Genomic DNA, 13,070 nt, shown 5'->3' with positions numbered 1-13,070 from the left:
ATCGGGAGATTGGAATGACATATACACACTACGATATAATAAAATAGATAACTAACAAGAACCTACTGTATAGCACAGGGAACTCTATTCAATACTCTGTAATGACCTATATGGGAATAGTATCTAAAAACGAGTGGATATATGCATATGTATATGTTTAACATTCACTTTGCTGTATGGCAGAAACTAACACAACATTGTAAATCAACTATACTCCAATAAAAAAAAATTTAAAAAAAAACAGAACAAATATAAAGACATAATACTTTCTGGATGAATTCATTACTGATAAAACGTTAGTATTTTGTAAGTCTTGGGTATTCAAACATACCACAAATCCAGGTTCATTTACATGCATATTTTATAGTTTTCAATATGGCAATTATAAAGAATGTGTTAGAATAGGAGTCTTTTAGACCAAAGCAGTGAAGTTATTTACAAAGAGAGTTTAAAAGGTCAAAAGGAAGCTAAATTTCTAGGCAAACTTCAAGATGAAGGGAAATGCATTGCCTAAATTAATTCTAATCTCTGTCCAACTTAGCATGTCTTTCTAATGATTTGTCCCTAAGTGTCTACATCTCTTATTCATGTGAATGAAGACACTTCAAGTCTTCTTAGAAGCTCAAAGAATGAATTCTTTGCGTTCTCTTTCTCCTTGTGGGATGTGGGGGTGTGAGGCATGGAGACTAGGGGAGGGCAGAGGAGAGAGCTGAAGGGCTATGGGATCACTGACCCGGGATGTATTATGACTATATCTTTGAAAGCCTTTTTATCTTTCATCCATATCATTCCAACAAATCCAAAAAGCCCATGCTGTATGTTCCCCCGTCTCTATATTTTTTCTTGGTGAATGGTTATCCCCACAATGTATGTTTCAGTATCACAGAGTATAGGTATCCTTTGAAACTCTAGGTCAGGATCAATTACATGATTTGCAGAACCAAGTGAAAATTGAAAATGTGAAGTGGGGCCCCTGCAAAAATTATTAAGAATTTCATGATGGTGACAGCAGAGCAGTATACCAAGCACAGGCGCTTCGGTGCCCAGAGCCTGGGGTGCTGGGCAACCACACAGGTCCTATGCCCATGAGCTGGCCTTGGCTGGACACTCACTTTTCTGGATTTGATGCAATGTTTCTCTCTGAACCCTAGGAGGTTAGCTCCTATGCATTTCTATTCCTATTCATTTTTCAACCCTGGATTCTGATTAACAAACTGTAGAACATACCTTTTTCTCTACCCCAGCCAGAAACGATGCATTTGTCCTTAGGTTGAAATAGATATGAAGACCAGGGAACACAGGCAGGGACAGAATGAGGCAACACACATTCTTTTCGGTTTGCGTGTTTCTTCATTTCAATCAAAGCTATATCATTTTGGTAGGTGCCTCCATTGTACTTTTCATGGATAATAATTCGATTTATGTACTGAACAACTATCTGAGAGTCAGGTTTTATCAAGTTTGTAAATGATGTCCATATTTGGTAACGGCGCATTTTGCTGACTCTGCAACAGAAAGGAAAAGGGAAATAAATATACTGAGAAAAAAACAAGTATAAATTGGACTTCTGATACTTCATCTTTAAATTCTCCCTTTTTAAGGAGCTTTTTCATTTTCCCAGATTTTTTTTTTAATCCTTGCTGTCATGAAGCAGTCCAATTAAATTTTCTTAGGAGAGAATTAAAGTCAGTGGGTAAATGAAGAGAGGAATAGTTCATCTAACTGATCAATATTAGGGACATAAAGATCTCATTAACTACCAGATATGCCAGAAATAGAATGAGCTGGCAGCCTCTGAAGTAAGAGCACCAGCACTGGAGATGTTTAAGCAGAGACCAGAGAGCATCTAGCAAGAAATGTGCTTGAGGAAATGGGGAGTCAGAGCATAGAACCCCAGAGAGTCCCAGGGTGAAGACCTCAGCAATCAACATTTTGACCTTTAGAACTGACTTCATCCTAACTTTGCATTGTATTTATTTGCTCACAAGCCTTTCTTCCTGTCTGACTGTACTACTTGAAGTCAAAGATGGGATCTTATTCATCTATGGATAGATGCCTGTGTTGAGTATCATATCTGAAACACTGCAGCTGTTTTAAAATTTGGTTGAAATGTTGAATGGGCTAAATATTGCCTGTTCTCATGCCTCACTCCATTTTCCTATCAATTTTCACCTCGTGGTTTCCAGCAAATTGGGTGTCTACTATCACTTTCTCAGGGAATCACCTTACAGTTAAACAGTGACGTTCTTGGAGCTAATGAATTGTTTAGGATGCTTTTATTTAAACTTAGAGTTCCAAGAATGCTGTGTTTCATATTAATTTTGGTTGTTTTTCAGGAGTATGGTTTAAAGGTTAACTGTTGATCCATTCAATTTACTTAACAAATATTTAGTGTGCAACTACTATTACCAGGCACTGTGCTAGCCACTGGGATGCAGAAGTGAGCAAAATCAGAAATAGCTCCTGCCTTCACGGAGCTCAGGGTCTAGGGAAGGATGCAGCATTAAACTGACAATCACAGGGCTTCCCTGGTGGCACAGTGGTTAAGAATTCACCTGCCAATGCAGGGGACATGGGTTCGATCCCTGGTTCTGGAAGATCCGACATGCCTCAGAGCAACTAAGCCCAAGCGCCACAACTACTGAGCCTGTGCTCTACAGCCCGCGTGCCACAATGACTAAGTCTGTGCTCCACAACTACTGAAGCCTGTGGGCCTAGAGCCCAAGCTCCGCAACAAGAGAAGCCACAGCAATAAGAAGCCTGCACACCGCAACAAAGAGTAGCCCCGGGTCACCACAACTAGAGAGAGCCCATACGCAGAAACAAAGACTCAAGACAGACAAAAAAAAAAAAGGTATAATCACATGAATGAAGATGTGTATTCTACCGTGAAAAGTGAGAGGAACTCACAGCACATGGATTCTGAGAACATATCAGGAGGGCTTAGACTTTAGGGAGTCAGGGAAGATTGTCTAAAGAAGTGAGGATTGAGGTGAGATCTGAATAATGAGTAGCGCTAACTAGGGAAACAGGGTAGGAAAGATGCTTTCAGGCATGGGAACCTGTATGTGAAGGTCTCTTTGCAGCAGGGAGCAAGATACACTTGAATAACGGAAAGAAGCCCAGACCAGGTGGAACAGGGGCAAGAGGTGACATTGTGGGGCAAGACGGGATCGGCAAAGGTAAGCAGGGGTCACATCACTGGGGGCCTAGTGAGCTGTGTTAAACATTTTGTTTAGTTTTTTTTATCCCAAGGGGAGTGCAAAGCCATCGAATGTTAAGCGAGAAGCGGTCAAAGCCAGGTATGGAACTGCAACTCGCTGCACAGTAGGCAATGGAGAGATGCGGGCAGGGCTGGGCAAAGTGAATGTGGGTGAGGCAGTTAGGAAGCGTCTGGTATAATCCAGGAGAGAGGTGGAGCAGGGTAGTGGTGAAGACGGAAAGAAGTTTTGAGAATTAAATAGCTGGAAATTAAAGATGCCATCTGGAGTCAGTGATATACTGGCTGAGCTGTGGTAGGGTTGAGGGAGTGAAATGCGATGATTTTTAGATTTCTGCCCTGTGTAGCTAGATGAACGGTGTGGTCCTTTGCTGAGATAGGGAACACTGGGTCGGGACCATACTTGGGGGAAGGGGCATCTCATGAGCTGGGTCTTAGACCTTTTAAATTTGATGTATTTCTGATGTAGCCAAGATAGTCAGTGTATTGTAGGGTCAGGGTTGGAGAAGAGGTCTAGGCTGGAGGTACCATTGTGTCAGCATACAGTGGTATTTTAAAGTACAGATAATTTTAGAAAGAAGAAGTAAGAGGAGAAGAGGAAGCCAGGATACACATTGAAGAACTCCATTACTTCACTTGAGCAATAATGCTGTCACTGGAGGAGGAAGCTGCAAAGAAGGCAGAGAAGGTGTGGCCAGAGAGGTAGGTAGAAAACCGGGAGAGTGTCGTGTCACAGAAACCAAGAGAAAAGGGTCATTTAGAAGGAAGAAATTAGATTTGGTGCATTGCTCCAATCCATGAGGATTTTTATGGGTGTCACTCAACAGATTTCCTATCTCTCTCAACTTTGGGTCATCTGCAGATTTTCTAAGGCCTGCATCTAAGTTACTGTCAGATATGTTGCACTTGATTTTATCTGGTTCTGCAACTGACTTGTAGTGTTGCTTCAGCCAAGTTATGTATGAGAGTGAGTCAAAAATTATCCGCACTCTAGTTATATTAAAACTTCTGTTGGAAATATCAGATATTAACATATATATGTGGAATATAGAAAAATGGTACAAATCAACTGGTTTGCAAGGCATAAATAGAGACACAGATGTAGAGAACAAACATGGACACCAAGTGGGGAAAGCAGGGAGGGTTGGGGGGAATGAATTGGGAGATTGGGATACCAAATTATACAGTCTAAATATATGCAGTTTATTGTATATTAACTGTATCTCAATAAAAATTATTTAAAAAAAAAACAAACCACTTCCGTTGGCCACACTGTCTTATCAGCACTTTCCATTCAAGGCTACTGTCTCCCCAGTCACTGCTGTGCAGGTGTGAACGTGTTACATCAATTCACTTGTAACTGTGGTGTTAGTAAAAATGGATGTCCCACTTGTGATTTGCACAAAAGAAGAACAACGTGCAGTGATTTGTTTTTTGTGGTCTGAGGATGTGCACATCCATGCCCTTCTGCCCACACTGTGGACACTCTGCAAAAACTTCGTTTTGAGGTGTTAAAGCATCTTCCCTATAGTCCTGATCTTGCTCCATCAGACTTTCCCCTGCTTTCCCCTGGAAGCAGCCCTATGAGGACGAAGATTCATTTCTGATGGAGAAGTGAAGACAGTGGTGCATTCATGGCTCGCAGCTCAGCCTAAAACATTTTTTAATGAGGGAATACGAAAGCTTGTTCACAGATGGACTACATGTATTGAAAAGCAAGGAGGGACTTCCTAGGTGGAAGCATTAAATGGATAATCACGGGGCTTCCCTGGAGGCACAGTGGTTAAGAATCTGCCTGCCAATGCAGGGGACACGGGTTCGATCCCTGCTCCAGGAAGATCCCACATGCCACAGAGCAACTAAGCCTGTGTGCCACAACTACTGAGCCTGCACTCTAGAGCCTGTGAGCCACAACGATTGAGCCCCTGTGCCGCAACTACTGAAGCCCACGCACCTAGAGCCCATGCTCCACAAGAGAAGCCACCACAATGAGGAGCCTGTGCACCACAGTGAAGTGTAGACCCTGCTTGCCACAACTAGAGAAAGCCCTCGTGCAGCAACCAAGACCCAATGCAGCCAAAAATAAATAAATAAATAAAACAATAAATCTTAAGAAAAAAAAAGCAAGATTATGTCAAAAAATGATGTTTGTCTTTTCTAAAAGCTAATTAAAATAAATTCTACAGCCAGAGTGTGTATAATTTTTGACTCAGCCTCATAACTTCTAGTCTCAGTCTGCTTATCTAGAAAATGGAAAGAATAATATTTACCTCTTAGGACTGTTGAGAATATTAAAACAAAATAACATAAATGAGGGACTTTCCTGGTAGCACAGTGGTTAAGAATCCACCTGTGAATGCAGGGGACATGGGTTCAAGCCCTGGTCTGGGAAGATCCCACATGCTGAGGAGCAACTAAGCCCATGCACTGCAACTACTGAGCCTGCACTCTAGAGCCCATGAGCCACAACTACTGAAGCCCACACTCCACAGAGCCCATGCGCTGCAACAAGAGAAGCCTGTGCACTGCAACAAGGAGTAGCCCCTGTTCACCACAAATAGAGAAAGGCTGCATGCAGCAACAAAGATCCAATGCAGCCAAATAAATACATAAATAAATAAAAGTAAATAAATAAATAAAATGTTATATTAAAAAATAAGATAAATGAAAGTGCTGGGCACAGTATTTGGTCTATAAGGGGTGCTCAATTAAGTGGTGTTTCATTCATTCTAAAGGTCATAACTGAGACCAGAATTCTAAACTCTGTCCTCCAAGCTGACCTTGATCCATGCAAATGACCCAAGTGAAATAACTTGGTGGCTACAGGTGTGATCTGTCCTTGCCAGCTGGGATCAACAATTTGTTCTGTAGGGAACACAATAGACTCTGGGGAGTTGGTCTCTGGGATCCCCACCATGAACATCAGAGGGTGTTTAGCAGATAACGGAGTGGAACTTGATGATTTTTCTTACATACGTTTTTATTTATTACCTGCCACAATCTCTATGACCGAATTTCATGGTTTCAGGAAATCCAAAACCCCCTGGAGACTTTTGGTTTTTACCTGACACAATGTGCAGCAGTCAGAATCCAACAGCCACCGATATAAATTCCTCCGCAGTTGATTTTCTCACCTTCCTTAATTGCCACCTGCCATGGGAAGTCTCCCTGTAAAGACATTGGTGCGGTCACTGCCATCCTACCAGACAGGTGGCTCGAAGATGTTTCCATTGCAAGACTCTCAGCCTCTTATAATTACCATATTCCCCGCCCCCCTTTTTTCCCCAAACTTGGGTTGCTCCTGGGAAGTGACATTCAATAATATTAATATTAACATGAGTGATGTTAGTGTTGAGTACTTTCTATGCTCTAGGCCCCATGCTAAGAATTTTGCGGGTTTACCATTTTTGCCGGTGTTCCTCCTACGACTCGTTTCCTTCGAATGTGGGTGTTGTCTTTAACTCCACAGGATAGTTTAGGGAAAAACGACTTTATCCATTTTCTTTCTTTAAGAAAGGAAGAGATCGTATCATTATGATTTTGAAACCATTACCTTTTGGGCAAACTTCTTGATTATCTATGCCATAAAAACAGCAGGGTCACAACTAATATGAAAAGGCCAGATTCATCAGTAAGTTATTTTGGATGCTAAACTATGCTATTCACCTTGTTTAAAAATTCTGGCTTAATATTAAAATTGGCTTGATTCTCTGAAGGTCTGCCTAAGGTGGGCTAGTTGGCACAAAGAGGCTGCCTGAGGGGTTAAACATTTTCCAGCCTCTGGAAGACAAGAGAAGCCAAGCCACATGCCCAGGCATTACTACCGTGACAGCTCAGGATGGGGGTGACACCCCAGGATGGGGGTCACAGGCAGAACTCCAGCTTCTCACTTTCAGAGTTTTTACTTTCTAGAGGCTGTTTATATGGGACTCTTTTCAATAATATTAATATTAACATGAATGATGTTAATGTTGAGTACTTTCTATGTGCCAGGCCCCATGCTAAGAACTTTGTGTATAGTTTATATCATTTAATCATCAAATTAACCCTGAGAGGTAATGTGCCAGGAACCCCTGGACAATCCAGGATCACTGGGCTGGGAGGGGGGCTGTGTTTTTAGCCACTTGACCTGCGATGATATTTCCTCTGTGAGCACTCAGACAAGGCACATTTGTCACTGGGAGACATAGTAGAGCACGGCTTAAGACATGAATTTGCAAGAGAATTCATGACAAAGGAAGACAGTAAAGTATAAAATGCTCTTATTCTCTGGCTCTATTTTATCCTGTCATGAAAAATTTTGCAAACTTGCTTCTTAATCCCGAATGAGAAAAGAAAATTAATATCACTCTCAATTACTTTGAATGTATAAGAAGGAGCTAGGTCCTCAAGGGAGAGAAGTTGTGAAAAAATGTGGATAAAAAGATTTTGTGGGGTGTCCTCCCCACTCTAAGAACTGGGTTCAGGAAAGAGTGTGATGATAAATTTTAAATTTCTGCTTGGACCTTTGAAAGAAGAGAGACCCCATCTATTGAGGACTGTGAAACCAGCTTGGGTAGTATCTGAAAATTAATGTTACCTTAAGTAGAAAATAAAGGGCCTTTTTTGGAAATCCCTCTGGCTGATGTTGGCAGCTTTGAGATCTAAATCTTTCACTCATTACCTGATTTTTAAAAAACTGTTGATTAGTTTTTGGGCCTGGCAATTAGAAGGGAGTCCTACATGGACTTCAGTTTTCAATCCTCCTAAAATAGGGAGATATGTCATTCCCAATTTGTATTTGAGCTTCTTACTCACCTAAGGTCACACAAGTAACAAATAACTGAGTCAGGATTTAATGCTAGTCAGTCTGACTTGAAAGCTCTTATCAATTACTGTCTTCCCAGAAACGTAATACTTTAATTAAATTTGGCTCTCAGTGACAGATCTTCACAGATCTCCTGTTAATCATCGTTTAAAATATTGCAAAAGAGCAGGTTCATTAACATCTATTATTTTTCTATTTCAAAACGTATGTCCTGGGTCACACTTGAAATCTGGTTGTTTTTGACAAAACTGACCTGACAAAGCTCATAACAAATGGAAAAACCTTTTGTAGGACTAGAGTGGTATTTTCATTTCAAAATTAGCCTTACATGTTAACCCATTTTAAAAACAGTTCTCAAGAAGTGTTTATGCTTGTTTTTCGTAAAAATGACATGGAAAGTAGTAATGTTATTTTTTTCTGTTTAAATTGATATCAAAGGTAATTGCCACTTGAATCAACTATATTGCATACTTGCACACATCTCACATACACACACATGAACTGAAAAGCAAATTTAAGCAGTGATGCACTAGTAGAAGAGAATACTGTTAACTTACCTGCATCCATATCAGCAGTCAACACCTCTGTTTCTTCTGTAATCAAACAAAGGTTCCAATGTTTACAGTTGTATTTATAGTAAGAATTAAATCATTAACATCATACAAACTTTGATAATCATTTTCTGTCTAAACCTTGTTCTACCTTTAAAAAGGACAGTACAGGGCTTCCCTGGTGGCGCAGTGGTTAAAGAATCCGCCTGCCAATGCAGGGGACACGGGTTTGAGCCCTGCTCTAGGAAGATCCCACATGCTGCGGAGCAACTAAGCTCGTGTGCCACAACTATTGAGCCCACGCACCTAGAGCCCGTGCTCCACAATAAGAAAAGCCATGGCAATGAGGAGCCCGCGCACCACAACAAAGAGCAGCCCCCCGCTCGGCACAACTAGAGAAAGCCCATGTGCAGTAACGAAGACCCACACAGCCAATAAGTAAATAAATACATTTTTTTTTTTAAAGAAGGACAGTACAAAATCATCTTATTTCCTTTCTAAAGCTAGGTAATTATGAAGGCTCAAGAGGAACTATGTAAGAAAATTTTCAGGCACAAACTAGAGGTGGCTGTTGGTACAAGTGAGACTCACGGGGCTGCAGATTTCTGTGTTTAGAGCAGACGACATGCCCGGTTCAGAGAAGAAAAGCTTCTCTTTCAACTCTGCATTCACAAAGTCTTTATATTCAGTAGGGAGCAGTTACAGACACTGACCAAAATAGTTCTGAGCTGACATTAAAAAGGGTCTTCTCATTTTGTGTCTAATAAGGCACCTCTTCACAGGGGTCATGCAATATTTAACTAGTTTCAGTATTAGGCATAGTTATTATTAGTCATCTGGGATGCAGAAGTCAAAAGTTAAACAAAAACAAAAACAGAAACGGATTCTCTCTTCTTCCTTTCTCAGACTTTTGCTTGAAGTTATATGGGATGATTCCAACTTCACTCTGTTGTCCTAGTACATTTCAGTCAAGGTCCGGATCATGAGTTCTTGGACCTGAGGATCCACAGGTGAATTCCCACAATGTGTTGCTCTGTCTGGGATGAGGTTGCAACCCAGAGGGGCAATGTTACTTTGCTGCAGCAATCCTGTGTCTTATCACTGGATTTCCCAAGTTCTTTTTGGGAGAGACATACGTGTATCTATTATGCTACCCACCTAGGTTATTTTCTGCTCAGAGCTTTCACAAAAGCAACAACGTGAACCAAAGAGAAGACTTCATATTAAATGCTCAACAAAGGAAGATGGGGAAAGCTCAGTGTAGCTGAGATATCCTGGATATTAGAAGAGCAACGCAAAGCTCCAAAAGCACAGACCATAAGAAAAACAGTCAATAACTTTGATTAGATAAAGATTTAAAAATTCAAAGATTAAAGACTTCTATTCAATAAAGTTCACTATGGCTAAAGTTAATAGATGGGTGACAGAATGGAAGAAGGTATTTGCATGTCTAAAACTGAAAATGGATTAATATCTAGAATGTGATGAGAAAGAAGACTGCAGTCCCAATATTAAATGAGGCATAAGATGTGAACTGGCAAAAGGACAGAAGAAGGACAAGGAAGTAGAAACTCAAAAAGTTAGTATCCATATGAAGAGAAACCCAAAAGCATTGGTTACGACAAAAATTCAAATTTGTAAACAATGCCATGTCACTTGAGGGTATGAGACTAGCAAAATCAGAAAGTTGCATAGCACTAAATGTAAGTGGGGTTGAGGTGAGCCCTCGGGTGGTGTTGATGGAGGTGAGGACAGCTCTGCCAGAGAACATGCAGGCACTAGTTTGTCTAATTAAGTAGAGGCATACCCCAAGACCCAATAAGTCCTGGCCCAGCTAGATGTCTCAAAGAAATCCTTCCACACATCCTTAAGGAGAGGATATTCGTTGCAGTGAGTGTGGGCTGAGAGTCCATTACTGAGAAGGTAGAGAGTAACTTGTGAAAGATGAACACCACAGAGTGTTTTATTATGTGGTAGTTAGAAGCAACAGATTAGATGGAAACATGGCAACATGGACAGATCTTAAAAACGTAATGTTTTGTGAAAAGATAAAAAGGAAATATAAGATCTAGAACACAATACTATATGAATTACAAATGTATGCTCACAAGATAACAATACACACTGGATAAGAATGTATCAATAGGGACTTCTCTGGTGGCACAGTGTTAAGAATAAGGCTGCCAATGCAGGGGACGTGGGTTTGAGCCCTGGTCTGGGAGATCCCACATGCTGCGGAGCAACTAAGCCCGTGTGCCACAGCTACTGAGCCCATGCGCTGCAATTACTGAAGCCCGCGTGCCTAGAGCCCGTGCTCCGCAGCAAGAGAAGCCACTGCACTGAGAAGCCCTTGCACTGCAACGAAGAGTAGCCCCCGCTCACCACAACTAGAGAAAGCCCGGGCGCAGCAATGAAGACCCAACGCAGCCATAAATAAATAAATTAATTAAAAAAAAAGAATGTATCAATATATGAACAAAAAGACATACACATTAAATCACATTAAGGTGGTTGCTTATGGGGAAGGGGACTAAGGTATATGAATAAAGGAGAATAAATAAAGCAAGGGAGGGGCCTTTCCTGGACCAGAGATGATCCTGTGCAGTGAGCTGAGGAATATCATTAACATCTCTTTGCTCCTGAGGTCTGAAAATAGGAAGGAAGGAAGGACAAGAGGGAGGGAAGGGGAAAGGAATAAAGAAGAGGAAACAAACAAACAGAAACAAAACAAAACAAAATGGACAGCAGCCTTAGAGGGCAAAATGACAAAAGGGAGGGAATGTGAAGAAATAGCTGAAATTAGCCATTTAGAACGGGGTGATCCTGAGCGTATAAAAGTCACCCAGGAATCCTGAGAAATCCTGAGGAGGACCATAAACTTCCAGTAGTCATTTTACATGAATAATGAAGAAAAGGATGACCCTGAAGAGCTGGAGGATTTGGGGATATCTGTTACAAAGTAAATAAGAAAACGCCTGTCGTGAAAAGATGTTCTCTTTCCTCTGGTGACAATTTCTTCAGGAGCTGCCTTGGCTTTGAAGAAAAAGTAAAGGAAGAGGAGGGTATTTGGCAGAGGTGAAATGTGCAGGGAATGCACCTTGGGTGGTGTTTTGGTTAGCAGGCTGTGAACGTGGGGTGTGAGAATGAAAGTTTACCGCACTGCGGAAAGAGACCTCTGTGCCTAAACAAATGTTAAAACTGGTCATATCATCCTCAGTTGTAGTTACCTTAAAATGTAAGATAACAGCAGTACTTATGTTTTGTTTCAATTCTGCAATATCCCGAGAATTTAATAAAATTTTTACCTTGAGCCATGTGTAAAGTGTCTGAAAAAACAAAAACAAAAACAAAAAAGTTACCACAGCAAAGGATAATTTTTATTTGGAAAAAACAAACAAACGAACATACTATTTCAAGCTAGAACACCGTATTCTTGTTTTCAATTGTGCAATATAAATTTTCTATTATAAAAATAGGTTTACCTTTAATTTCAGGATTTCCAGTTCCTAAAAACAAAACAAAAAAGTCACTGTAGCAAAGAGATCATTTTCACTTGAATTAAATATACACGAATCATTAATATTTCAGTAATAGCATAACAATTTAAATTAATATTTACAAAAAGATAAAAGGGAGCCACAGTATGCCATTTTTATGTACACAACCAAATACTTTGATTTTTAATACAGCCTAACAAATGTTTCATCTTACATTTAAACACACACCAATTTCACCACAGCAAGGAAATCGTTTTAACTCAAGTTTTAAAAAGAGATTCGCATTTTAGATATATTTGAATACATATCCAATAGCAGACTTATTATATAGTTAAACAAAATTTATTTACTCTTTTTAACTTATATTAATAAAGGATAAATGAAATTAAGGTATACTCCAAACCTCCCTTGGTTTAGTGATTCTGATCTGTTTGCTGAAAGGAGAGATCAATGAATATATTAATGTGTTTATTTCACATCTCTGCTCCCACTTGCTCTTTCTTAGAGAGGGAAAAATTAGAATTGTTAGAATACAAAGCAGAGCTCACTCTAAAGACAGATAAACTGAAGTAACAATGACAGTTGACTAAATGTATTTTTGATCTGGATTCAAGAAATTAATACTGAAAGTAAGCTTTATGCTGTAGTTACTCCCTTGCAAACTAACAAATTCTGAGGAGGAGGAGAGGGAGGGAGAGGGGAAAGAAGAGGAGGAGTGGAGAAGAAATCCAAAACATTATTATACTGAAGCAGTGAAATCAAACTGTAGAGCTTCAGAGAGAGACAAATACTGTATGGTTTCACTTATAGATGGCATCTAAAAAATCCAAACTCATAGAAAGAGACCCGATTTGCAGCTACTAGAGGCAGAGGTTGGGGGGGTGGGGGGCTGGGTGAAGGTAGGGAACAGGTGAAGGTGGTCAAAAGGTACAAACTTCCAGTTATAAGATATACAAGCACTGGGGCTGTAATGCACAGCTTGAAAGTTGCTTAGA

General features: G+C 40.3%; 1 protein-coding gene across 4 annotated transcripts in view; it reads right to left on the bottom strand.

The window, feature by feature from the left end:
* Nucleotides 1–13,070, bottom strand: part of CFI (complement factor I) — a 66,919-nt gene that overhangs the window by 10,878 nt on the left and 42,971 nt on the right. For all 4 annotated transcript variants that reach the window (XM_057706245.1, XM_057706241.1, XM_057706243.1 and 1 more), the window contains exons 11-16: nucleotides 12,061–12,084; nucleotides 11,884–11,904; nucleotides 8,585–8,620; nucleotides 6,623–6,726; nucleotides 6,285–6,388; nucleotides 1,228–1,505 (exon numbers count right to left, since the gene is read on the bottom strand). In XM_057706245.1, coding sequence (XP_057562228.1) covers nucleotides 1,228–1,505; nucleotides 6,285–6,388; nucleotides 6,623–6,726; nucleotides 8,585–8,620; nucleotides 11,884–11,904; nucleotides 12,061–12,084 — 567 coding nt within the window. The remainder of the gene's footprint in view (nucleotides 1–1,227; nucleotides 1,506–6,284; nucleotides 6,389–6,622; nucleotides 6,727–8,584; nucleotides 8,621–11,883; nucleotides 11,905–12,060; nucleotides 12,085–13,070) is intronic.

This window comes from Hippopotamus amphibius, chromosome 13 (genome assembly GCF_030028045.1).
Source record: "Hippopotamus amphibius kiboko isolate mHipAmp2 chromosome 13, mHipAmp2.hap2, whole genome shotgun sequence".
NCBI classification, from domain to species: Eukaryota; Metazoa; Chordata; class Mammalia; order Artiodactyla; family Hippopotamidae; genus Hippopotamus; species Hippopotamus amphibius.
The sequence above is the reverse complement of the archived record's forward strand: the minus strand, read 5'-3'. Positions and strand labels throughout refer to the sequence as shown.